The sequence below is a fragment of the Euphorbia lathyris genome, chromosome 9, assembly GCF_963576675.1.
Source record: "Euphorbia lathyris chromosome 9, ddEupLath1.1, whole genome shotgun sequence".
NCBI lineage: Eukaryota > Viridiplantae > Streptophyta > Magnoliopsida > Malpighiales > Euphorbiaceae > Euphorbia > Euphorbia lathyris.
Genome location: NC_088918.1, coordinates 61,627,540 through 61,653,361, shown reverse-complemented (window position 1 = coordinate 61,653,361; position 25,822 = coordinate 61,627,540). Strand labels below are relative to the sequence as shown.

General features: G+C 37.3%; 2 protein-coding genes across 4 annotated transcripts; both read left to right on the top strand.

Moving 5' to 3' along the window:
* Positions 1–4,453: 4,453 nt before the first annotated feature.
* On the top strand, positions 4,454–5,132 carry LOC136205188 (uncharacterized). Its single transcript, XM_065995683.1, has 2 exons — positions 4,454–4,811; positions 4,893–5,132. Exons 1-2 carry the CDS (start codon positions 4,546–4,548, stop codon positions 5,029–5,031), a joined length of 405 nt encoding a protein of 134 aa, XP_065851755.1. The 5' UTR covers positions 4,454–4,545; the 3' UTR covers positions 5,032–5,132.
* Positions 5,133–9,570: 4,438 nt separating this feature from the next.
* On the top strand, positions 9,571–25,788 carry LOC136205359 (amino acid transporter AVT1D-like). 3 transcript variants are annotated; one of them, XM_065995904.1, is made up of 12 exons: positions 9,571–9,804; positions 10,714–10,917; positions 11,839–12,113; positions 12,219–12,433; positions 12,524–12,547; positions 12,620–12,800; positions 12,876–13,095; positions 13,221–13,356; positions 13,449–13,614; positions 25,105–25,148; positions 25,234–25,296; positions 25,392–25,788. In XM_065995904.1, exons 2-12 carry the CDS (start codon positions 10,736–10,738, stop codon positions 25,485–25,487), a joined length of 1,602 nt encoding a protein of 533 aa, XP_065851976.1. In that variant the 5' UTR covers positions 9,571–9,804; positions 10,714–10,735; the 3' UTR covers positions 25,488–25,788. The 3 variants fall into 3 exon arrangements, with proteins under 3 accessions (XP_065851976.1, XP_065851975.1, XP_065851977.1); XM_065995903.1 differs by lacking the exons at positions 25,105–25,148; positions 25,234–25,296; positions 25,392–25,788 and adding exons at positions 13,707–13,750; positions 13,836–13,898; positions 13,994–14,415; XM_065995905.1 differs by lacking the exons at positions 9,571–9,804; positions 10,714–10,917; positions 25,105–25,148; positions 25,234–25,296; positions 25,392–25,788 and adding exons at positions 11,238–11,412; positions 13,707–13,750; positions 13,836–13,898; positions 13,994–14,415.
* Positions 25,789–25,822: the final 34 nt, after the last annotated feature.

The following is a 25,822-nucleotide window of genomic DNA, read 5'->3' as shown; positions in this document are numbered from 1 at the left end:
CCCCAATTATGAATGCCTCAAAACGAGGCCCTCATTGTGTCCCTCTCGATCAACAACTTTAATGTACACCGTATCCTGGTAGACACTGACAGCTTGATGAACCTCATATCATGGACGACCACCGCTATAGGGCCCAATAAGAAAAGGCTACGGGAAGGGACCTTCCCATTAGTAGGCCTATTGGATATTGAGTGCTAATACTGGGGATGATCTTGCTGTCAGTCGTCTTCGAAGAAGAGGAAAAGTTGGTGGAAACAAAGGCCGATTGGATCGTGGTAGGTATTCCCCTGACATACAACACCATTATAAGCTGACCGCTGATCTCGAGTATCAATGCTACTACCTTCACCATTCCTAGCGCCATGGGGCATCTAACCATATTAGGGAACATGCAACTGGTTAGAGCGGAGAACATTGGGCATCGACTGAGCTTGCCCAGACTTCGTTGGTCATCGATATATTTTGCAAACTGAATAACCTGAGGGGATACACCCTACAACCCTTAGAGCTTCTAGAAGACTTTAGTTTGGGAGTTGACTCACCATTAGCCAATGATATTAAGAACATTCTAACGGAGCATACTGATGTCTTCGCATGGATAATGTGACATGCTTGGAGTCTCACCTAACCATGTCGTTGATTACCTGAATAAAGACCCCATCTCCACTCTTGAGACAATCAAGAAGCCATCAATACCGAGATAAACAAGTTAAAGGCTGTAAATTTCATTAAGCTGGTCCACTACCCCTATGGCTTTCTAATGTAATGCTTGTAAAGAAAACCAATGGGAAGTACCATATGTGTAGATTTCACAAATCTTAATAAAGCGTGCTCCTGTTGTCCAACATTGACCAGTTAGTCGACCAAACAATTGGTCACAAAATCCCTATGAACTCGAAAGATGCCAAAAAACAAGCCTCGTCACTCACGAAACCACATTCTGTTACACTATCATGTCGTTCGAAAAGAACGTGGGAGCCATATATCAACGCTTAATCAACAAAATGTTCATTAGATACATCGGAAAGACCATGCAAGTTTATGTGGACGATATGATTCTTATCAGCAAGAGGGAAGAAGACCACCCTACAAACCTAGGAAAGGGTATGGAGCCAAATCTAGATAAAGTCAATGCAGTACTCGACATAGTACCACCCCAAAACCTGCAAGGAGGGAAGCTTATCACCCTAAGATGGTTCATGACTTTCTCTGCTCAACAATCCATACCTTTCTATAAGCTCCTCAAGAAGGACCACCCTTCAAATGGGACACAAAGTGCAAGGACGCTTTCGCAGTCATTAAGCCATTGACTTCCCTTCCCCCACTATCAACCCCAAGGAAGGGAAAAACCTCGACCTATATTTCACGATTGCGGAGGAAGTCACGGTGATAGTCTAACTGATATTCATAGATGATCATTTCATTCGGGCTCATTTGATCATCTGCTCTCTTTGTGAGCGATGGCGTCGACAACCTCAACGACCTCACTATTCGGTAACATATCGCAAACGCCCATAAATCCAGGTCTATAATAATGTTATAAGCATCCTCAATGGCCTTTAACTTTGGCACCAATGGACGTTTGAAACCATCAAACCTAACCCTAGAGGTACCCTTCTTCTTTAATAAACCTTGTGGCCACATCTTCTCGAAGAACCCCTAGTATATGGAACTATGTGTCTCGGTAAGCCTTTGGAAGACTAATCAACACCTGAGGACCAATTCTATTGAACGCCTTCTACTAGTCGAGGCACAAAAGGCTCCATTTTCACCATTGGCTCTATGGGACATTTAACCTGAGGGGCAGTTCTGGAAGTAGAGGGTAACTCTGAGTTTTCTTCAGCCATTTTCTTAACTTTCGATCGCTTCCTCTTTTGGGAAGATGAAAATTCCTTTATCATAGAATCTCGGATGGTACCACCCTTGAAGACAGATTGTGACTGACTAATCTCTTCAGACATACTTCAAGCAAATTCTCAAGACCAAATGCAAAACAACAAAACAATCCCCAAACAAAATAAGAGATGAAAGAAATAGGAGAATACTCAAAAGGTGGGGTAAGGACTGAAATAAAGCCACAAAGTAGGGGAAGCATTATCCTTTAGTCACTAAAAGAAGTTGACCACTAGCTCTTAGGCGAAAAAACCTAGATGGCGTAAGAGAACAAGGCAAAGTTCTAGATATTTTTTTTATGCAAAGTATTTCCAAAATAAGAAATGACCTGATATTTATGCAAAGTTCTAGTCACAACCATCATCACACTCATTCAAGGCACCGTCTTTTTGTCTACTATTTAAGAGGGAACTGGGATATGCCTTCACGAGTCCATAAATGCAACATGACCCTTTGACTCCCCACTAGGAACAAGACACGTCTACTATCAATTATCTTCCCAACTTCGGTTAGGATGCTTCGAACTCTTCTCACCAACGCTTCTCACCAAAATGGTTAGGGCACTTCAAACTCTTCTTACCAAACCGGTTGGGACGCTTCGAACTCTCATCATCAAAACGGCCAGGACGCTTCGAACTCTTCTCACCAAAACTAGAAGAGCAATCGAGACGAAAGTTGATGTTTTCTTTGAAAAGTGCTGAATGTAAATTTATTAGTGTTGCATCCTAGTCATTCCTTGACTTGTTTTGTATAATTGATATAAGGTAAGGATCAAATTTGACCCTAACATTTTTTAAGAAGTGTGGATTTCGCTACAACATATGAAATGTTGCAAATTTGATCATAACGTTTTCAAGCTAGCAAGATCAATTTTAGCCCTATGTACTGAAAATTTGAAAAAGTTGGTTTGACTGTTATTTAACTGTCATGTTACAGTTTTCAAACAAGTTTGTCGATAATCAGAAGCAGTTTCATATATTTTTTTATTGGTTATTTGCAATTATATTAGTAATACAATAAATATTTAAGAGACATTGACAAGAAAAATTGTGATTAACTTATATGTGACATACTTAGTTGTTAGCATTTTAGCAAGTTTTTTGTGACTGCGTAAGTGCCACATTAAATATCTTAGACGTAATTGTTGTTTGGAAGGTCCAATACGACAGTTAAATAACAGTCAAAATAGTATTTTTACATTTTTAGTAACGCAGAGCTAAAATTAATCTTACTTGGAAACGTTAGGGTTAAGTTTGTACAATTTCGTATGTTAGGGCTCTGCACTTCACAAATAAAGTTAAATTTGGATCTTATCCGTTGATCTATGATTCTTCATCCTGCATTATGAAAAGGGTTGGTGTATCTTATTTATCATTTTCTTGTAACTATGATTTTTAACATAGCTGGTGATGAATGCCTCTATGATTGTAAAATTGATGGTCCTGTATCTTAGGAGCATTATTTCAGAAACCCATATTTTGAATTGACAATTCTTGTATTCTAGAACCATGGTGTCAATTGTCAACATGATGGGTTGACTGCTCTAGAAATTCCACCTTTAGCCGCAGACTTTGACTTGTCATGATGTATTGCAGACTTTGACTTGTCATGATGTATTGATATATGAGAAGAATGAATATCTCATGAAACCGTGAAAGCATTCCATATGAGAAGAATGTATTGAGATATTTTTCTGGATATGATTCTGCAGAGTATGGTAGCGGTTTGACTTTTTGTTGAACATTGATGGCAGTTGAAGATAAAATATGCAAATTGCTATTTTTCATTCTCTGATTCTTATTTTTATAGCAGTTATGGGTTATAAATAAATGAGGTACTGCTGCTGCTGGGATCGCACCGTTACTTTTATGTGTGACTCACTAAATGGATTTAATCGATCACTGTTAGATATAGGATCCACTTGATCGGTCACTAATCAAGTGAACACGATATATTTTCAATTGAGAAAGGACCCCTATCTGAATAAGAAAGAAGAGAGGAGACGTTTGATCCTCTTGTAAGGTCCATCATGTCTTGGTATTTTGTGGCTGCAAATCAAGGCATTTAATTCAAATGAATAGTCTAGTCTCTATTACTGGTTCAGCATAAGCAAGTTTCACCAATGCAATTACACATTTACTTTTGGCGGGCAGATTCAACAGTATTTGGAGGGTTGGCCAAGAAGAAGACATGACATTAAGTGTCAGTTTGTTCGTTTTTCTCGGAACTGGTTTTTATCTTTTAATTCTGAATAGAAGACAAAAAAAAAAAAAAAACTGATTGTTAGAAATCCGAAACAACAGCCTTTAACCGCTAAAACCATCAGCAATAACAGGTGAAACAAACAAACGGGCCTAATTAGCTCAATTACCAGAAATTTGTTGTGGTTGATTCTCAAACTCTACCTTTAGCTCAGTAACATATGGCTTGAAATTAAAAGCTCGAGTTTATTTACTATGTTGAGCTGTCCTCTAAAATATGCAAGCTTTAAGCATTTTGCATAAGTGATTTCTTTATTTTTATGGACTCATGTGATGTGATGGGACCAACCTTATCCACTCACAGAAGGAATCTAGACGTCTGACGTTGCCTTATCCAAAGATCAAGATAAAGGCAGATGGCATCAAAATCTTGTTTTTGAGTCTCAAAAGGATGGAAACATTAGCTACTCTGCAGAATTCATGCGCTGGAAATTTACTCTTATCTAAGAGAAATGGTGTTCCAGTATCAGGCTCTAGAGTTTCTTCTGTTCCGACATGTTGGAACAACAACCAGAAGAAGAAGAAGAAGAGATCGTTGACAGTAGTGGGAGCTGTCGGAGATTTATCAGCTGATAGCAATAATTATCTAATTGCAGGTGCAGCTGCTGTGGCTCTCATCGGAACTGCCTTTCCAATCCTTTTCTCTCGCAAAGACACGTAATGATTTCTACTCTTTCTCTCTTTGTAATTTGGGAATTAAATTGTTGAAATTTGTTGAATTGGGGATGGAAATGGCAGATGTCCAGAGTGTGATGGAGCTGGTTTCGTGAGGAAGGCAGGAAAAGCATTGAGGGCTAATGCTGCTAGAAAAGATGCACCTCAGATCGTTTGTGCTAATTGTAATGGTCTTGGCAAGCTCAACCAAATTGACAAATAAAGTTATTTCTAATTATGCTACTTCTCAAGTTTCTCCCAATATATGTTATAAACATTTTGTATATTCAAAATTCTTATCTTATTTTTGTTTTCTAAGTCTCATTATACAGGCAAATGTAAATCCTGATTGATTTTTTTTTATTGTTATATAAACCAAATTGAGTTACATGTGATTTAATGGTTGGTTTACCAATTTGAGTTAAATCACATCCATCATTAGACATGCTTTTAGGATGTGTATCCCCCAAATAATAGCCTCAGACCTGATATCAGCTCCTTCTAAGGATGCTATGAACATCTCTCAACCTCCTGCATTAGGCTTTTCAGAAATCTTTCTTGCAAACATGACTTCTGATCGATGTACAATATTCATACCTTATATCAAAATTTCCCAGTTTGACTAGCTATTCCGCTGGACTATCAAATGTCTGGCCTCATCAATACCTTTTGCAATGAAAAAGTAGTTCTGACGACTACGGTGTGTGCTTAGAAGTATGGATGCAACCAAATAGAGGTTGTTAATCCAAAGTCAAACAGAGCTCTACATCCCTTAGTACCATGCTGGTGTAATAGATTAGGTATTTCTAACCTTCCACTCCCTGTTGGGAATTTTCTGGATTAAGACAATTTAGCGGAAGCAATAAATCTCAATTTTATTGCATTTATGAGGTGTACAATAAGGTGTTCTCTAAAAACTTTTTAGAGTTACAATGAGATAAAACAAAAATAGTAGCACTTAGATGTTTCCCGAAAATACCCAAAGTAATTATCTTACTATTTTTGTCTCTCCCAAAATAATTAAACTACCCTCTCCAAATTAAGATATCCTAACCGAAGACTTAATTCTCGCAAAACTCTCTTAATTCATTTTGCCTTGCTCCCTAATCTCTCAATGCTCTCAACTCCTCACATTTTCCTTTTTATTCTCTTTCTCACACTTTCTCCCCCTCAATCTATGTGTGTATTCTTTTATAGGCCAAAGGATGGGTTCATCTGCCAACTAACAAGTTGACAGATTATTAATTGGGTGTGCACCAATTCGGTGCACACTCAATTAATGCAGTCAACTTTTTTTTTTAAATAATTACAAATTATAAAAACAATCCATCAATAATACAAATTATAAAAATAGGCCATAATTAATTGAAACTTCACGACAATATTTATTTTATTTAATTGTTTTAAATTAATAGTTAATTTTCTCAATACTCCCCTCTATATAACTGAACATATGGTCTTAGTAGTAGTTTCTAGGTGAAAGTATAAGATCTCCTCTTTTCATGGGAAGCTACATAGAGGCGGTGATGATATGAAATCTTTAATCTCCTCGAAGTCTTCCTATAACTTTTCAGTCCAATAGAAATCCTTATCTTTTTATGGATTTTTAGAAAGAAAAACATCTTCTAGTTGAGCAAGAGAAAAATCTACTTAGGGGATTGATTATACCATTAAGATTTTGCATTTTTCTGAGGCATGTTGGTGCAGTCATGTTTAATACTCTTTGAACTTTCATTAGGTTCACTTGGATTCCTTTTAGGATATCATGAATTAGAGAAATTTCTTCGAGTCTACGTCGAATGTACAATTTCATTTTATTAATCTTGAGCCGATGTTGCTGGAGGGTGTCAAAATATTTATAGATATCCCATAGATGGCTGACTCAATTCTTGTTCTTGATAATCATGTTATCCACATAGACCTCTATATGTTCTCCAAGTTTCCCTTCAAAGATAACTAGCTTGAAGTATTTATAGATATCCTATAGATGAATGGCTCAATTCCTGCATTTTTTATACTAAAAGGAAAAATATTATAACATTAAATAGCCTTATAGTGCTGAAACTGGTATTTTCCCGATCCTTTGGTTATATAAAAAATATAATGGTATCCAGATCTAGAATTTAAATAAAAGAACACCTCACCCCTTGTAGTAGCATCCACGAGCTAGTCTATGTTTATCAGAAGGTAGTTATATTTTAGGAAGGCCCTACTCAAGTCTGTGAAGTCTATGCACATCCGGTATGATCAATTGGGATTTTTCACCAGGATTATGTTGGCCAACCAGTCTAGGTAGTACACCTCCCGGATAAAGCCAACATTCAACAATTGCTCTATCTCCTTGCCAACTGCTTCTTACATATCTAGTGCTTGATTCCTCTTTTTTTGGACAACCGGTTTAACTTTTGGATTGATATTAAGCTTGTGCATGATTGTTATCGGATATAAGCCCTCCATATCATCCATACTCCAGGAAAATACATTATGCTCTTCCTTCAAGAGCTCCATAGCCTCTTTCTTCACACCTTCTATCAAGTTACAACAATCTAAAGAATCCGACTTCTCTAATGTCAAAGGTCTCGATATACCCCCTAGATATCACTATTCCTTCCTCCATTGTAATGTGTATGGATTTCTATCTAATCGATGTGATGGCCTCTAATTCAGATATAAAAGCATGCCTATAATGACATTATATGAAAAATCAAGGTAGGCGATAAAAAACTCACAATCAGCCTTTCACTTGTGTTCTTCACCCAAACACACAACTGAAAGTGACATGATCAATTACCAAAATATTGCACCCGCTCAAATATATCATTGATATATGTATAAGTATAACCCTAATTCGGGCTATTTACACCGTCTCTAGTGATCACATTAATATAACTTTCGGTGTTTATTATCACTCTTTTCACGAGGGTACCCTTCTATCAATGATGTTATGGCTAGGGCATTGACATGAAAACTAGGTATTTTGTTGACACAATAAGAGGAAAGTGTAGGCGGATCTGGGCTATTCAAGACAATATTTTTACCTTTTTAAGGAATTAGATTTCTTACCATATGAGGTGGAATCCAATTCCTTGATGACCACATGGACATAGTTATTCTTTTGTTTTCCAAACATCTTGGTTGTGTCAGGCGAGTTATCTGCCATCCTCAAATAAACTATGTTTGTTTCTACCAAGATAGACATGTCAAACTTTGATGAAAGCTCTCAAGTTAACACTCATTGCACCAATAATAACATGGGGGTAAATTTTATCGTCGAGTCTAGATACGAGGATGGAAGGATCCAAATAATATTTTCAAGGATGGGGATCAATCATGCTTGCTGAAATTGTAAAAAAATCTTGGTCGAGTCTTTAGCAATGGGTACTCCAACACTTAAGTCAGTTTGATCTAAGGATGTGAAAAGAGAATTAAACAAAAGTATGCTATGATGAGTGAAGACCCTTTGTCTAAATAGGATAAAATTGACTCTGAATTTCATAAGGAAAGGACCAAAAAAAGATAAAGATTTCTTATCAGAGTGATGCTATATATGTGCGACGGACACTCCCGAATAAGAGAGAAGTCTTCGTTTTGACAGAATAACAGAGGAAGCTTTTAGAAGCCTATATATGACATCCAAATGGAAGAAGGTGAGGATATATATGGCTTGATCTATGACCAAATATTCAATATTCACATATGTTATCGCCATCAATAACCATAAACATTTTTTATACCTAAAAACAAACACTTATGTTTCGATACACTTACCTTACTTTATAATACCTCAGCTAAAATAACTCAAAGGATATTAATATTGTAAGGAATGTTAATTTTCTGAAATTATGCAACAAGTTATTGAAAGATAATTGCATCTCCATCATGCAATTGTAGAGTGTTGGATCCATAGTGTCACATCGGTAGAATTTCAATCTCACTTTCAAATGCATTTCATTATGCAATTTCCATCACTTTCAATTTATGGGGTCAAAATTATATTTTAATATAAAATATATAGTGTTTATATTATTAGATGTAATTTATAATATTAAACATGATATTTTATTATTTAGCAATTTCACTCTCCTCTTCCAAAACAAGTAATTTCTCTCTGCAATTGCAAATTTGATAAAGTTGTCACATATGAATTTGAAGGCGATATAAGCATTAACAATTCCCATGCAATACGTTGAGTAATTACTATATACACAAATGCAAAATATTATTAAGGGAAAGCCTATCTACCTCCCTATCCTATAGAGCCAAAATCAATTAGCTGTCCATTCTCCTCAAATCAACAAAGGGGGTCCCTATACTTTTTTAGATGGTTAATCAATTTCATTCTCTTTTAACTTTCGATAAGAGCACTTCCAATTATGGGACCCAAAGAATTTTCCATCCTCTCATTTTCCATCGACTCATTCTCTCCCTTCTTCCCCCTTAGCTTATTCGTCTTCCAACGAAATCAATGAGTAATTGGAAATGAGTTTAGTTGCAGTTGAAAACTTTTGGAAAAATTGAAAGATAACACTTGTAGGAAAAACTACAGCTGATGGCAATAAGAACAAGAATAACATATCAATTCAGTTAAGCATATGCATGTTTAAGTTGTTTTAATTGTTTCAACTTGTAAGTCTGTTAGGAAGTTGAAACCGTTTTTGCTTATGTGATAGATATATCCATTATGGTTTTGTACTCTATTAACAATGTATATATAGACTATTGTCACTATAATCATAACACATTAATTCATAATGAAAGTTTCTTGATCCTTATTCATTCATAAGAAACTAATTAAGAAAAGATAAATACAATGTAAAAAAGAAGTCTGAAAAAAGGACTCGACAAATATGAGAGAATATAAACATGGAGGAACATAGAGAGAAGGAGCACATGTGTTACAAAAACGCTTTGTATATCTATAGGTTATGCTAATATCAGATTTCGCTTTAGAGTGATATGCAAAAGCCACTACAATAAAAGAAAGTTTGAGGCAGAGGTACTTCCGGATAAATTATAATTTATGTCATTGATCATTGGTTTAAAAAATAATAGAGGACTATTTTTTTTTTTTTTGTCTCCATTTGTTTTTTTTAATTGAGAAAAGGAGACAAATTTTATTAATTGAAAATATAATTGGATATATATTTAATTTTTTAATAAAGTGGACAAAAACACGATAGCTTTTTATAGGTTGGTATAGCTACAAGTTGTCTATCTTTTTATTTCTTCATTTTTCTTCTCTTCTATTTATTTTTCTTTTCTTCTTCACCAAAACCTAATTTTCCACATTTAACTTGTTTTTTTTACAATCGAATTATCAATTGATTATATTTTGCGCAAGTTCAGAGGCTAACTGAACATTTTAGGTAAGTTGAGGGGACTATCGAGACACTTTGAAAATTAGGGGAACAATCAAATTTTTTGGACAAGTTCAGAAAACAAATGATGTATTAAACTTTTTTTTAAACGTTAAGTATATATTGGTACTATTTTATACGTGAAACTAAATTGATATTTTCTTTATCTCTATTATTAAATTGGTGATAATATCCTGATATATATATAAGGTCAATAATCCAAATATTAGAAGATGCAAGTCATTGAATGTTACAGAAATACTTCCAATTACGAAATTCATTTTGATAATTTCTTATTCAAATTTTATTATTTTTTCTTTGTTTCCCCTTAAAGCATTTTCTATAAATAGTCACACGAAAAAAACCTTTAGAAACAACTGATCATATGAATTAACAAGTGTAGGAATTGCAAAATTAACATAACCTTGAATTCGTATCTATATCTCTTGCATCTTAATTAGTTTTTTTCTTTTTGATTCTTCTAATCAAATAGGATTATTTTCGGTTTCTTTTCATGGAAAGTTTATTTGCATTTTGAATTTATATAGTGACTCAGATTAAGAGAGAAAGATGAAGGGAGATGAGGATTTCGGTCGAGATCGTTGGGATGAATTGCAAACCGACGATGAAGAAAACCAAGCAGAAAGGACTTGTGAACATGATTCCGAAACTGATTCTGATAACTCCATTTCTTCACCCCATAGGACCTACAGCAACGAAGATAATCATACAACATGGCCTCAGAGTTATAGGTATTCTTTTCTTTTTCTACTTTCATCTAATTTCAATTTTGTCTTCTTGTATTTTCGAATTCGATTTTTGTTTTGTTCGACAAATTCAACATTGGTTCTCATTACATTAGATTACATTATTATGATTTTGATGGAAAATAAATGAAATTCAGTAGGGTTCAGACAAATTAAAAGGTTTGACAATGGCAAAGAAAAAATAGGAAGCTGCCATTATTGCACCGAAATATAGTTGGGAGTTGTTGCCATTTTTGGCCTTTGAAAGGCTATAAATACCAACTATTATAATGTGGTTTATTCATTCCAGAAAAAAAAGAGTTTGATCCTCTTTATTTGCAGAGTCTGTTCCTTTTTTTTTTGTTGGTTGCAAAAGAGAGAGTTGAGAGAAAATTAGTGAGAGAGTTGAGAGTGATTTGGGAAATATTACATTGTTTAGGTGTAAGGTTCAAATTTGAGGGTTCCAACTGTCTCCTAAATTATTGTATACCTCAAGTTTGGGTGAGCTTGAGAGAGTCTTATTATGTATTCCCATTATTATTATTAGTGGAGTTATTTTTCGATGCCCCATGGTTTTTCTCTTACAAAAGGGTTTCCAAGTCAAATTTGTGTCTCTCCTTATTACTTTATTTTATTGTTCTAATTTTATATTATTACTCTGTTTTATTTATACACATCACCTAGTTACCAGTTTAATTTATACGAGATCCTAACAAATTCATGATTGATTATCATTACATTTTCGACATTGATTCAATCTTAATGTTGATTAGAGTGTGTTACTATCTCGCATTAGCGATGAGATACTAAATTTCTTAACAAAATGCAAAGTAAATTGCTTATAAGAACTTGAACATATGCTGATATATATTGCCTTTTCACTACTAGGATAAAGATAAACATTTTCTTTATGAATGTTATATGCAGGAACTCAATAGATTTGCTGAGTGTGACACCTCCTTCAATCCCTTTTACTATCGTAGCAGGCTTAACTTCAATGTGCAAGAGACGTCGTAGCTCAGAAAACTCTAATTCCCTAAGTAAATCTCTTCTTTCTCAAGAAAGTTTAGACAAAGAGGAAGTTCCAACCTCAACATTACCATTGAAATTATCTACTACATCTTCTCGATTTCGGATATCGTCCTTCCTTCAACCGCCACCTCAGGATAGCGAAAGTTCAATTACTCAAGCAGTACTTAATGGTAAGAATGTCACGAATATAATAAAAACTATTCTTGCGAAAGTTTAATGATGGAACTTGAAATGTGTGTTTAATATGCTTTTGTATATGGTTGCTCAATGTGTAGGAATAAATGTTCTGTGTGGCATAGGACTCCTTACAACTCCATATGCAATTAAAGAGGGAGGATGGTTAAGCCTCTTTATCTTACTACTCTTTGGCATCCTTTCCTGCTATACAGGGATTTTATTACAGAAGTGCTTAGAAAGCTCAGACGAACTCCGAACTTACCCTGATATAGGACAAGCTGCTTTTGGAACCGGTGGCCGCCTTACAATATCTGTGAGATAGTTAACAATTTGTTTTAAAACAAGTCTATTTTCATTCAAATTTAACTGCTTACAAAAATTTGGGTTTTGATGATATATGCAGATATTACTCTACTTGGAGTTATATGTAAGTTGAAATGATTTTAGTCCTTTCTAAATTCTTTACTTGTTTATTGTGATCTGAAGATTTGGCTTGTAGGCAGCTTGTGTGGAGTACATAATTATGATGAGTGATAACTTAACATCATTGTTTCCAAACACATTCATGAGTTTGGGTGGAATAAATCTTGATGCTCATCAAATCTTTGCTATTATGGTAACAACAATTGTTCTTCCGACTGTATGGCTTCGAGACCTTAGTTTGTTGTCGTACCTTTCAGGTTCGATCATCGTCTTCCTATAGTTTTTTGAAATACTGATTAACGAGTTGCTGATGTCGAAGTTTTAATTTGCAGTTGGGGGAGTTGGTGCATCTATTTTGGTAGCAATATGCTTATTATGGGTAGGAGTGGTGGATAAAGTAGGATTTCACCAATATGGAATACCAATAAACTTTTCAGGATTGCCTTTTGCAATTGGTATCTATGGTTATAGCTATTCAGGCCATGCTGTTTTTCCAAACATTTACTGCTCCATGAAACATCCATCAAACTTTGCAACAGTTATGATTATTAGGTATGAAAAGGAGAACCAAACGGGCTCGAATTATGAGATAGAGATTCCTACAATTTGATCCTCTTGCAACTTTGATATTCTTGCACAAGTTATTTTGTTTTCAAAATTTTCCATATTTGCTGCAGCTTCACTTTTTGTTGGTTGATTTACACTGGTGTAGCAGTATGCGGCTTTCTTATGTTTGGTGACGCGATCAAATCTCAATACACATTAAACATGCCTACAGAACTTCGTGCATCCGAGATTGCACTCTGGACATCGGTATGATCTTCTACAATCTTTCTCTTTTTTTTAGAACTTTTGATATTTTTCTAGTACAAAACTTAAGATATATATTATACTCTGATTCTCAGGTTGTGAGTCCAATGACAAAGTATGCATTGACAATAACACCTGTGGCATTAAGTTTAGAAGAACTTGTGCCTTCATGTCGGCTTGGATCATACAGTTTATTGTTTATCATTAGAACAGTTTTAGTAATTTCAACTTTAATTGTAGCCCTTACATTTCCATTCTTCGGTATGATATTTTTTCAACCTTTATCAAATTGATTTCTAAGTAATATATTTGTTTATATCCTCCTAATTAAACTGAAAAAATGACTTATGTAGGTTTTTTCATGGCATTTGCTGGATCTTCATTAGCAATGCTTGTGGTAAGTTGTCTATTTCAGAAATAATCCTTAGCTTAAATATAATTAAAATTCTATAATCATAGTTGTTTATGTATATATATGGCAGGCAATTATCTTCCCATGTGCATGTTATCTCAGCATACACCGTGAAAGATTAAGCAAGTTGCAAGTAAAACTCCTTCACTTAATTTTCAATATTAGCATAAAATTAATGGTTATTTTAAAACTTTGGTTAAATTGTTTATTTTCTTTTATAATTATCAGATTGGAGCTTGCACTTTCACCATCAGTGTGGGAGTGATGACTGCTTGCGTAGGTACATATTCATCAGTGGCAAAAATGGCTGACAAATTTGTTTGAAGGAAGGCAGAACAAGGTGTTGAATGTTTGCTCACCTTTGATTCTATTGTTACATTCGGTTTAATTATGAAAACGAAGAAGAAAAAAGGTTTTGTAATACAATTTTTTTCTTCTTCTGAATTTTGTATTTAGCATTGAGAGAGGAAGAAATTAAAGATAGGGAATGATACAAATAGAGAAAGAACAATTCCAATGTGAATTGAAGTGGCAATTCAAAATTATAATGTAATGTTCTATTTGAAGTTTGCAATGTAATATTATATTCGAAGAAAAGTTGAGAGTTAGAAAACCCAACTTTGTATTATTTCCCAAATGAATAGAATGTTGGTCTCTTATAATGTTACAAATATAGTTACAGGGGGGGTTAGGAACTATTTAAACTTTTTAAAGATTAGGGCAGATTTCTTTTCTCAAGAGAAAAGGTTTTAACAGCGGCGCTGAGTAATCAGTAAGATACTGGCTTAGTCAACTGGTGACTAGGTCAGTTTCTTGACTTGAGTCAGGAGATAGCACTTAAAGTCTATTCCTGAGCTCAGATGTTCGATGCGCACAACTCAGCTTGACCTCTTTACTTGGTCAGTTTTTGGTTATTTAAGCAAGCAATATATATAAGGAGTTTAAGGTAAGAAATACGTTACTCAGCAGATTTATCCAGGTTCGGCTTCTTCTAAGCCTACGTCCTGTCCCCGGAACACGTTCCGAGATTTCAAATCCTCTACTGAGCTCTTTAAAGGTAGAGCCTCAAACCTTTTACAATCTTAGCAACTGAGTATAACAAGAGTACCTTCCTCTATACCTCTACTCAATCCTAATCTCTCGCTGAGTACTATAACCGAGTACTCAGCATCTCCTTTCTAATCTCTAGAAATGATAAGTGTTTGTCCTAAACAATGATTGCTAAGACACCTTAGATGATTGAATAATCACTCTAGACTTTTACACAAAAATATGAAATGTAGTGTAAGATTTGCTTTGCTTTTTGCTTGCAGAACTTGTGTAGAAATTTGGTCAGCGTAATGGCTTGATCAAGTTCTGTGTGAATGAAGCTTCTGATGGCACTATTTATAGAGACGTCTTGAGGCATCGGTCATTTCGAATTTCGAAATAACCGTTGGAGGGAAACGACTTCCTGTCGTTGTCATCCTGACTTGCTCAGAGCTCTCGGCCAATCAGATTTGTGTATCTTCTGTCCTTGGTCAGCTTTTGGTCAGCTCGGCAAAATGTCTCTCCTTTTATGGTAAAGTCAACTGGACAGCATACTGTGTCGTCTGAACTTTACCCAAAGTAGAAATACTTTGTCTGGAAGTTTTCCTAAGCTAGCTGCTGTCTTGTACGCTTTGTCGAACCAACTCAGCAGCTTCGTTCCGAAGTTGTTCCCTGAAGGTCTTCTAGATCCTTCTCTTGCTGAGTTGCGTTTTGGTACACAGCGACATCGTTTTGATAAACGCGGGCCGAGTTGTATTGAACTGTTTGACTTGAGCTTTGATTGTTGTATTAGGCTTGGGCCTTTTAATCCTTATGTCTTATAAACAATTTAACTCAACATTGAACAAACACATTAGTAGAATAAATCAAAGCATTTAAACTTAGTGTGTTTAGAATATGTTTTTAATTATACTTAAACAATTTTGTCAAATTAAAATTATGTGGAAAGGTGTTTCAACAAACTCCCCCATTTTGATGTTGGTAAAACTATTCAGCGAGGAACTCAGTATTGAGCTCCCCCATGATAGTTGACCTAATATAACTTAGCAAAACTCCCCCGTAAGGGTTGAGCTACTGACTTAGTTTTACTCTAAACATTTAAAGGTTTAATCGAGTAAGTCTAAGGTCAGTTTTCAGATATAGGTCAGCTCACGGAACATATTCTCTTTTACTCAGTGTTTAAGCGGAAGGTTTTATCATTCAGAGGGCGCAGAGTAATTTGTTGTTCAATGAGTTTTATAAGACTATATATAAGTCAATGTCAAACATGTTATCAGCATTTGGTTCAATCAATGAATTTTATAAGCATTTAAACAAGGCTGATTCAATTGAAGATACATAATGACATAATACACAGCATCGTATAAAAATAATTCATAACTCAGAGTTTGAACATAAGATGCAAGTATGATATTTAATGTAGGTAGTCAGTGTTTACAAACAAGACAAAAATTTGAGACAGGCATAGAGACTACATACATACTTAGCCTATACTGAGCTAGCCTATGTCTATTTCTTTTTCTTCTGTTTGGACTGACTAGACTCATGCTGTGTTCTCGCTTGTGCTTTCTCCCCCGTTTTGTCAGCATCGGGAGGAGGAATCCTAAAGGCGTCGGTTAAGACGACTCTGGTCAGTTCGGTGGACAGCGCTTTAAGTCGTTCGACGCTTTCATTGACACCATCAAAAATAGCCACACCACTGTCTGAAACTTCGGTGGGTATTTTAAGCTCAGCAGCGCTGATCATGCTAACAGTGAAGGCTTCAGCTTTGCCTATCCATGTAAGTGCATCGGTCAGGCCAGCAATGACTTGATGGAATGTTTTGAGTAAGTAGGTGTCATAGTATTGACGCTGAACATTGTTGCGACGAATGTGATTGAAGGTTTTTCTGGTGATGGACAGTATTTCATTCTGTTTCATAGCGTCAGTATCCATCTCTTGCTTGTTCAGATTCAGCAATCGAACAGCTTCACCAATTTTCTCCACTGAGCACTGAGAATAAGAAGCCATTTGCTCGTTGGTTTTGATTTGCTCGGTGTGAAGCTGAGCAAAGAGCATATTGACTTCATCAGAGGTAGCGTAGTGTGTGTTCACAGCTAACAAGGTCTGAACTTGTTGTTGTAGAGCGTGTAAGTGTTGAACAGTTGTCAGCTGGATCTCAGCCAGCTTTGCAATGGAATCCTGCTTAGCTTGCTGTGTTTGATAGGAGATGATGATACTTAGCAAGTCCTTAAATCCCTTAACTTCGTTCAGAAGCTGAGTTACTTGGGAAAGCTGAGTAGTCTTTACATTAGGAGACTCAGCAGCAGGAGAAGACGATTGTTGAAGGTCTTTGATCAAGGTTTGTACTGAGTCGATGATGCGTTTGCCAGACTCAGTGACATTCATGTAGCTTAAAGAACCTTCATTCAGTTGTCCAGTTGCATCAGTATGATCGACGGGAAGAGGAGTTAGAGGAATGACGTGGTCAGTGACTGGTAGTGTTGTTCCAATCTGCACTTGAGATTCTGGTAGGGTTGATTGATCGACAGAATTGTTGAGTGGAGAAGTAGAAATTCGAATACTGTCGGTGCTGACAGGGGCAGATACATTTGGAGTCAGCACAATGCTTGGATGGACAGTATTGACAGCAATCACCTCAACCTGACTTGTTGAGGTGGCGGAAGCACTTAAGTCGGCATGTTCCTGTTGGGAAGAAACAGAGGCTTGCTTTTCGATGGATGCCGATGCAGTAGGAGGTTGTTGTCGTTTGAAAAATTTTAGCTTAACTGCAGAAGGGTCCTGGGTTGGCTTTTGAATAACGAAGTCAGGAAGAGTTGGTGGTTGTACAGGAGGCTCACTGACTGTCTTTTCACTTGCTTTAACCAATCTTCTTTTGCGAGGAGGATTGTCAGCCAGAATAGATTCGCCTGAGTGAGATGGAGAAGTTTCTTCTTGCTCAATATTTAGCTGGTCAGCTTGCTCTTGGACTTGATCAACATTGTGTTGGTCAAGTTCTTGTTCTTCTCCAGCAGCCAACACAGTATTGGCTTGCTCAGCTTTAACCTCACTGGTTGTCTCCTCATTATCCTCAGCGTCATCCTGACCGCTGGCCTCTTCTTCTTCGTCATCTTCTGAACTATCACCATCTAGTTCTTCTTCAACTTGTGCAATAAACTGGTCGTCCAGATGCACCTCTTCTTCTTGTTCCTCAGACACAGTTCCTAAACACTGTGTGTAGTGAGAGTCACCAGGCACAACAATGTCAGTAGGGATAGCATCGAGGGGAGTCAGTGTAGAAGACTTGTGCTTCTTCTGAGGTTGCACATCAGCATCAGTTTCAGGCTCATCTTGCCTGCTTCGTTTATCAGCTGACTTAGGTCTCTCTTGTCCCTTAGTACCAGCTGACTTTTGCCTCTTAGCTGGAGACTCAGTATCATGTGAAGGAGTCTCAACAGCTTTCCTTTTACGAGAAGCGGGGGCCTTAGTTCTTTTCCCTTTCTGCGGAACAACTGTTTCCTCAGCTTGTCCAGTAGAAGCAGCTTTTCCTTTCTTCAGAGGCTGACCGAACTTCAACGCTCTCAGTGAAGCTGCTGTGATCTCAGATCCTTTAGCTTTTACTTCACCAGTTAGGTCTATCTGATGATCAATGAGGATCCTGGTGATGAGTGATCCTAGCCTTAGAGTTCCGGTACTCCTTAGGAAGCCAGCAATGAGGAATACTGGCATGTTGATCGGCTTGTACGTCAGCATATGCCAGATGAAGCATTGCTCGAAGTTTGTTACTGAGGTGGTGCAGTTAATCTTAGGATAGATAAAATAACTCAGCAGATAATGAGCCATCTTCTGGTGCTGACCCATGGAGGAACTGGATACTTCTCCTGAGTGGCCTTCAGGTTTACAGAAGTTGACCTCGTACCCAGTACCATCCTGATCTCCAGATCTCCTTAGCCTTGCTCCCTCAGTTTTTAACTTGAGCAGATTCCCTAGGTAGAGAGGGTTGATGAAGATGGTTTTCTTTTTCACCACGGTTACCAAGTAGTCCTGGTTATCATCGGCAATGCGAAGGTTGTGGTAAAACTCCTTTACAAGGTCAGGATAGGTGGGATCCCTAATTGAAAACAGCTCAGTCCATCCATTCTGTGAAATCCACTCACAGAAGGGTTGTTCGGATTGTACGAATGCTTCAGATACCCATCTTGAGGGCTCAACCTTCCATTCTCGGACGTTTTCGAAGACCTTTGAATAGGTCCTGACTTTGTCAGGCTTTCCCTTACCAGAGGAGGTTTGGCCAGTTTTTCCTTTGCTCGGAGTAGTGACCTTGGTAGATTCGGGCACAGAGGTTTGCCTGGAGGTTTCATAGGAGCTGGGCTTAGGGTGGCCGGCACCGGAAATGTTGAATGTAACTTTTGTCATAATTGAAGAATGCGTTTGGGAAGCTTTGAGAATTTTTTTAGAGAGAAAGCTCTTTGCCTTAAAATTCGGTAGACGTAAAGAAGATAACAATGGGGATTTACCCATTATTTATAGTGGTGAAGTGTGGATCTTAACGAATCCATGTGTCTGTTTTGCCTTGGGATTGTCAACCGACAAAAATCCTGGCTTTTATGACACATTCGGCGTATACGTCATCCTAGGTGGCTATTCGCGTGCTTAAGCATTAAGTGCAACAGATCTAACACTCAACGTTTAGAATACTAAGCGTTTAGAATTCTGAGTGGTCAGTAGTATGAAAGAATGATATCTCAGTTTAAGATTACTACTCGGTGTGCATATTGACTCAGTATTGATGTGTATTTTGTGTTAAGTGCTCAGCATAACAATCACTCAGCATGCATTTGCATAAATCATTCAGCATAGTAACTCACTCAGCATAAATTCACATTATAGAACAAGTATTTACTGAAGAGGATTAAACATACCAATGGCTTCTCTCAGTATGCTGAACTGTTCACGAGCCAGTGGCTTTGTGAAGATATCCGCAAGCTGCTCATCCGTTGGGACGTAGGTCAGCTTTATCTCACCTTTGAGTACATGGTCTCTAATGAAGTGATGCCTTATGCTGACATGCTTCATTCTGCTGTGTTGAATTGGGTTCTTTGATAGATCAATTGCACTTTTGTTGTCGTATTTGACCTCGATTGTCTTTGTTTGTACACCATAGTCTTCAAGCTGTTGCTTAATCCATAGGACTTGAGCAACACAGTGACCAACAACAATGTACTCAGCTTCAGTGGTAGACAAGGCTACTGACGCCTGCTTCTTGCTGAACCAAGATACAAGACAGCTTCCTAAGAAATGACATCCTCCAGAGGTGCTTTTCCGTTCTAGCTTGCCTCGACCATAGTCAGCGTCAGTGTATCCAACGAGTGTAAAGCTATGTGTGTTGGGATACCATAAAGCTGCGTTCACTGAGCTTTGCAAGTATCTAAGGATTCTTTTTACAGCTATGTAATGAGATTCCTTAGGGTTAGATTGATATCTAGCACAGTAGCATACTGAGAACTGAATGTCCGGTCTACTGGCTGTTAAGTAAAGTAGAGAGCCTATCATACCTCGATATAATTTACTGTCTACTGACTTACCATTCTCGTCAGCGCAGAGGACAGTGTCAGTGCCCATAGGAGTGGATATTGGCTTGCAATTTTCCAAGTCATATTTCTTTAATATCTCCTTGGCATATTTAGCTTGACTGATGAAGATGCCATTCTTTCCTTGTTTTATTTGAAGTCCGAGGAAGAAGTTGAGTTCTCCCATCATCGACATTTCAAACTCAGTCTGCATTTGTTTGCTAAATTCCTTGCACATTGATTCGTTAGTTGCACCAAATATTATATCATCAACATAAATTTGAGCCAGCAGGGTATCTTTACCCTTTCTCTTAATGAATAAGGTTGTATCAGCTTTGCCCTTGACATAATTTCTAGTCAGCAGGAAACTGGTCAGCCTCTCATACCAAGCACGTGGTGCTTGCTTGAGGCCGTACAGAGCCTTTTTGAGTTTATAAACGTGGTTTGGGAATTTTGGATCCTCAAACCCTAGAGGTTGATTAACATAAACTTCCTCGTTTATAACTCCATTAAGAAATGCACTTTTAACATCCATTTGGAATAATTTAAAGTTCATGTAAGATGCATATGCACATAAGATCCTAATAGCTTCTAGCCTTGCCACTGGGGCAAAGGTCTCACCGTAGTCAATACCTTCTTGCTGACTGTAGCCCTGAGCTACAAGCCTTGCTTTGTTCCTGACTACATTTCCTTGCTCATCCATTTTGTTGCGGAAGACCCATCTTGTTCCAATGGTCTTCTGACTCCTTGGATGTGGCACTAGCTCCCATACATCGTTTCTTCTGAATTGGTCAAGTTCTTCTTGCATTGCGCTCATCCAGAATTCATCTTCCTCACCATCAGCGAAGTTCTTAGGTTCTTGTACTGAGACGAAGGCTACATTGCTGAGGTACTTCCTGAGTTGATTCCTTGTCATCAGGATATTCCCAGTAGAATCAAGGATTGCACTCTCTGAGTGCCCTCTTGGAATCCTTATCTCTTTAGGTAGATTTATGTCTTGTGCTGTCTGTGTTTCAACAATCTCTGCAGAAGTAGATGGGTCAGTGAAAGTAATCTTAGGTTCACTCTTACTCTTGGTCAGCCTTTTAGTGAATGACTCAGCAGCTGGTTCTTGGTCAGCGGTTACTGAGTGTGGATCATCCTCGGTCAGTGGCTGGTATCTACCTGCAGGGTTAGTTTCGTCGAACTCAACATGTACTGACTCTTCTAAAACTTGAGTTCGTTTATTAAAAACTCTGTATGCTTTGCTGTTTGTTGAGTAGCCTAGAAAGATAGCCTCATCAGCTTTTGAATCAAACTTTGCTAAGCTATCTTTGGTATTTAAAATAAAACATTTACAGCCAAAGGCACGAAAGTATCCAATATTGGGCTTTCGTCCTTTCCAAAGTTCATAGGGGGTTTTCTTGAGTATAGGTCTAACTAGAGCCCTATTAAGAGTATAGCACGCTGTGTTAACAGCCTCTCCCTAAAAATACTTTGGAAGCCTATGCTCATCCAGCATTGTCCTGGCTATTTCAACCAGAGTTCTGTTCTTCCTTTCTACAACCCCATTTTGTTGAGGTGTTCTAGGAGCAGAAAAATTATGGTCAATGCCGCTGGCTTCACAGAATTCAACAAACTTTTGGTTTTTGAATTCTCCACCATTATCACTTCGGATATGAGCCAATTTTAGGTCTTTATCATTTTCAATTTTTCTAACCAAATTTGAAAATGTCTCAAAGGTCTCATCATTGCTACTCAGCAAGATGACCCAAGTGTACCGAGAGAAGTCATCTATAGTGACCAAGGAAAATCTTCTTCCACCCAGACTCAGCGGCTGGACTGGACCGAAGAGATCCAAGTGTAGTAGCTCTAACGGACGCTTAGTTGAGACAATGTTTTTGCTGTGAAAAGATTGTTTGGTTTGTTTTCCAGCTTGGCAAGCGTGGCATAATTGATCTTTTTCAAATTTAAGTTCAGGCAGTCCCTCAACCAATTGCTTTCTTGCTAATTTGGCCAGGAGGTCCATGCTTACATGACCAAGTCTCCTGTGCCATAGCCAGGAATTTTCTTCCTTTGATACTAAGCATACAGTTTTTGAAAACTTTTTCTCTAAGTCTAGCATAAAGACATTATCTATGCGAGGGGCAGTTAAAATTAACTCATTTGTTTTACCCTCGTATATTTTACATCCAGTAGCATCAAATATAACTTTTCTCCCATTGTCATAGAGCTGAGCTACGCTGAGTAAGTTATATTTGAGTCCGCTGACTAGGGAGACTGACTCAATAGTAGGGTTACCTCCGATAGTTACTGATCCTACTATCTTACCCTTTTTGTTGTCTCCAAAACTTACACTTCCTCCTCGTTTACGCTCAAACATGATGAACTGAGTTTCATCACCGGTCATATGCCTTGAGCATGCACTGTCAATATACCACATCTTTGACTTCTCAACACATCTCAGGCTTACCTGCATTGTAACTAGTTACTTTTAGGTACCCAATTCTTTTTGGATCCTTGCTTGTTAGGTGCAACAGGTAAAGCATCATATTTTATTTTATAGCGACATACATGGACAGTATGGCCATTCTTTCCATAGAAGTCACAGCTGACCTTCTGTTTAGGTTGTCTCACTGGCTGATCAGCACCCTAGTGCTGAGCATGCCAGCACACCTTCGTGGTGTGACCTTTCTTCCCACAGAAGTCACACTGAACATTCCGCTGGGGATTCCATCTCTGCTGAGTACCTTGGTACTGAGTTCTCAGAGGACTGTTTCTTTTATTTGGAACCTTTAATTGGTTTTGGATAGTTGTGACGTCCTTTCTCAGTTTCTTTGAAACTGATTGGACTTCAGAGACAGACTCATGTATGATTTTCATGTTATCATGCAACGTTGAGTTGTCCTGAAGAAGGTATCTGAGGTCACTCAGCTTGACCTCTTCAACCTCGTCACAGCGCCTGCTGAGTGCTCTAATTTTCTTATTACACTTTTTGATAAGTGTATAAAGATCACTCAGGGCATTACCCATTTCGTTTCTGAGCTGGGAAAGTGGTATTACCTCATTTGATTGCTCCTCATCTTCAGATGCATCGGAGGGGTCAGTATGCTCAGAAACGCACGACTCAGCAAGTTCGTCAGCCATGAAGCATATCTTCGCTGACTCAGTGGCCTCTGCTTCTATTGATGAAGACTCATCACTGTCGCTCCATGTAGCCACCATTGCCTTTTTGCCGTTCTTCTTATCTTTCCTCAGCATGGGGCAGCTTGACTTTATGTGGCCAGTTTGATGACATTCAAAGCATGTAATAGTCTTTGAGTTGTCTTTCTTGTATTTGCTGTCGTTGGAGTCAGCTTTATACTTATCAAACTTTCTATAAGGCTTCTTAGAATATTTGTCATTTTTCCTGAATAGCCTTTTCATCTTCCTTGTGAACATAGCCATCTCCTCATCATCTGTTGAGCTCCCTTCAGTGGAGTCAGCTTTCATGACAAGAGATTTCTGCTTCTTGTCTTCAGACTTTTCCTTCACCTCGAAGTTTTTCATTGATATCTCATGGGTCAGCAACGAGCGGATGAGTTCGTCATATTTGTAGGTGGTTAAGTCCTGAGCTTCCTCAACAGCAGTCTTCTTTGCTTGCCAGTCTTTAGGAAGACTCCTGAGTATCTTTTTGACTTGTTCTTCCTCAGTGAAGATCTTCCCAAGTCTCTTGAGCTCATTTATGATGTTGGTAAATCTTGCATTCATGTCAGAAATGCCCTCATCATTGTTCATCTCGAAAAGCTCGTACAGTCTCATCTGCTGGTTCACCTTGGACTCCTTTACTTTATTGGTTCCTTCGTAGGTGACCTCCAGCTTCTTCCAGATCTCTTGCGCCGACTCACAACCTGAGATTTTATTATATTCTGCAGCATCGAGCGCACAGTGAAGCATATTAATAGCCGAAGCGTGATTTTGAAGCTTCTTGAGATCATCCTCTGTCCATTTGGCCTCAGCTTTTACAATTGTTTGGCCAGCCACAACTTCGACATGTACAAATGGGCCTTGCACTATAGATAGCCTTTTGCAATTGGTATCTATGGTTATAGCTATTCAGGCCATGCTGTTTTTCCAAACATTTACTGCTCCATGAAACATCCATCAAACTTTGCAACAGTTATGATTATTAGGTATGAAAAGGAGAACCAAACGGGCTCGAATTATGAGATAGAGATTCCTACAATTTGATCCTCTTGCAACTTTGATATTCTTGCACAAGTTATTTTGTTTTCAACATTTTCCATATTTGCTGCAGCTTCACTTTTTGTTGGTTGATTTACACTGGTGTAGCAGTATGCGGCTTTCTTATGTTTGGTGACGCGATCAAATCTCAATACACATTAAACATGCCTACAGAACTTCGTGCATCCGAGATTGCACTCTGGACATCGGTATGATCTTCTACAATCTTTCTCTTTTTTTTAGAACTTTTGATATTTTTCTAGTACAAAACTTAAGATATATATTATACTCTGATTCTCAGGTTGTGAGTCCAATGACAAAGTATGCATTGACAATAACACCTGTGGCATTAAGTTTAGAAGAACTTGTGCCTTCATGTCGGCTTGGATCATACAGTTTATCGTTTATCATTAGAACAGTTTTAGTAATTTCAACTTTAATTGTAGCCTTACATTTCCATTCTTCGGTATGATATTTTTTCAACCTTTATCAAATTGATTTCTAAGTAATAAATTTGTTTATATCCTCCTAATTAAACTGAAAAAATGACTTATGCAGGTTTTGTCATGGCATTTGCTGGATCTTCATTAGCAATGCTTGTGGTAAGTTGTCTATTTCAGAAATAATCCTTAGCTTAAATATAATTAAAATTCTATAATCATAGTTGTTTATGTATATATATGGCAGGCAATTATCTTCCCATGTGCATGTTATCTCAGCATACACCGTGAAAGATTAAGCAAGTTGCAAGTAAAACTCCTTCACTTAATTTTCAATATTAGCATAAAATTAATGGTTATTTTAAAACTTTGGTTAAATTGTTTATTTTCTTTTATAATTATCAGATTGGAGCTTGCACTTTCACCATCAGTGTGGGAGTGATGACTGCTTGCGTAGGTACATATTCATCAGTGGCAAAAATGGCTGACAAATTTGTTTGAAGGAAGGCAGAACAAGGTGTTGAATGTTTGCTCACCTTTGATTCTATTGTTACATTCGGTTTAATTATGAAAACGAAGAAGAAAAAAGGTTTTGTAATACAATTTTTTTCTTCTTCTGAATTTTGTATTTAGCATTGAGAGAGGAAGAAATTAAAGATAGGGAATGATACAAATAGAGAAAGAACAATTCCAATGTGAATTGAAGTGGCAATTCAAAATTGTAATGTAATGTTCTATTTGAAGTTTGCAATGTAATATTATATTCGAAGAAAAGTTGAGAGTTAGAAAACCCAACTTTGTATTATTTCCCAAATGAATAGAATGTTGGTCTCTTA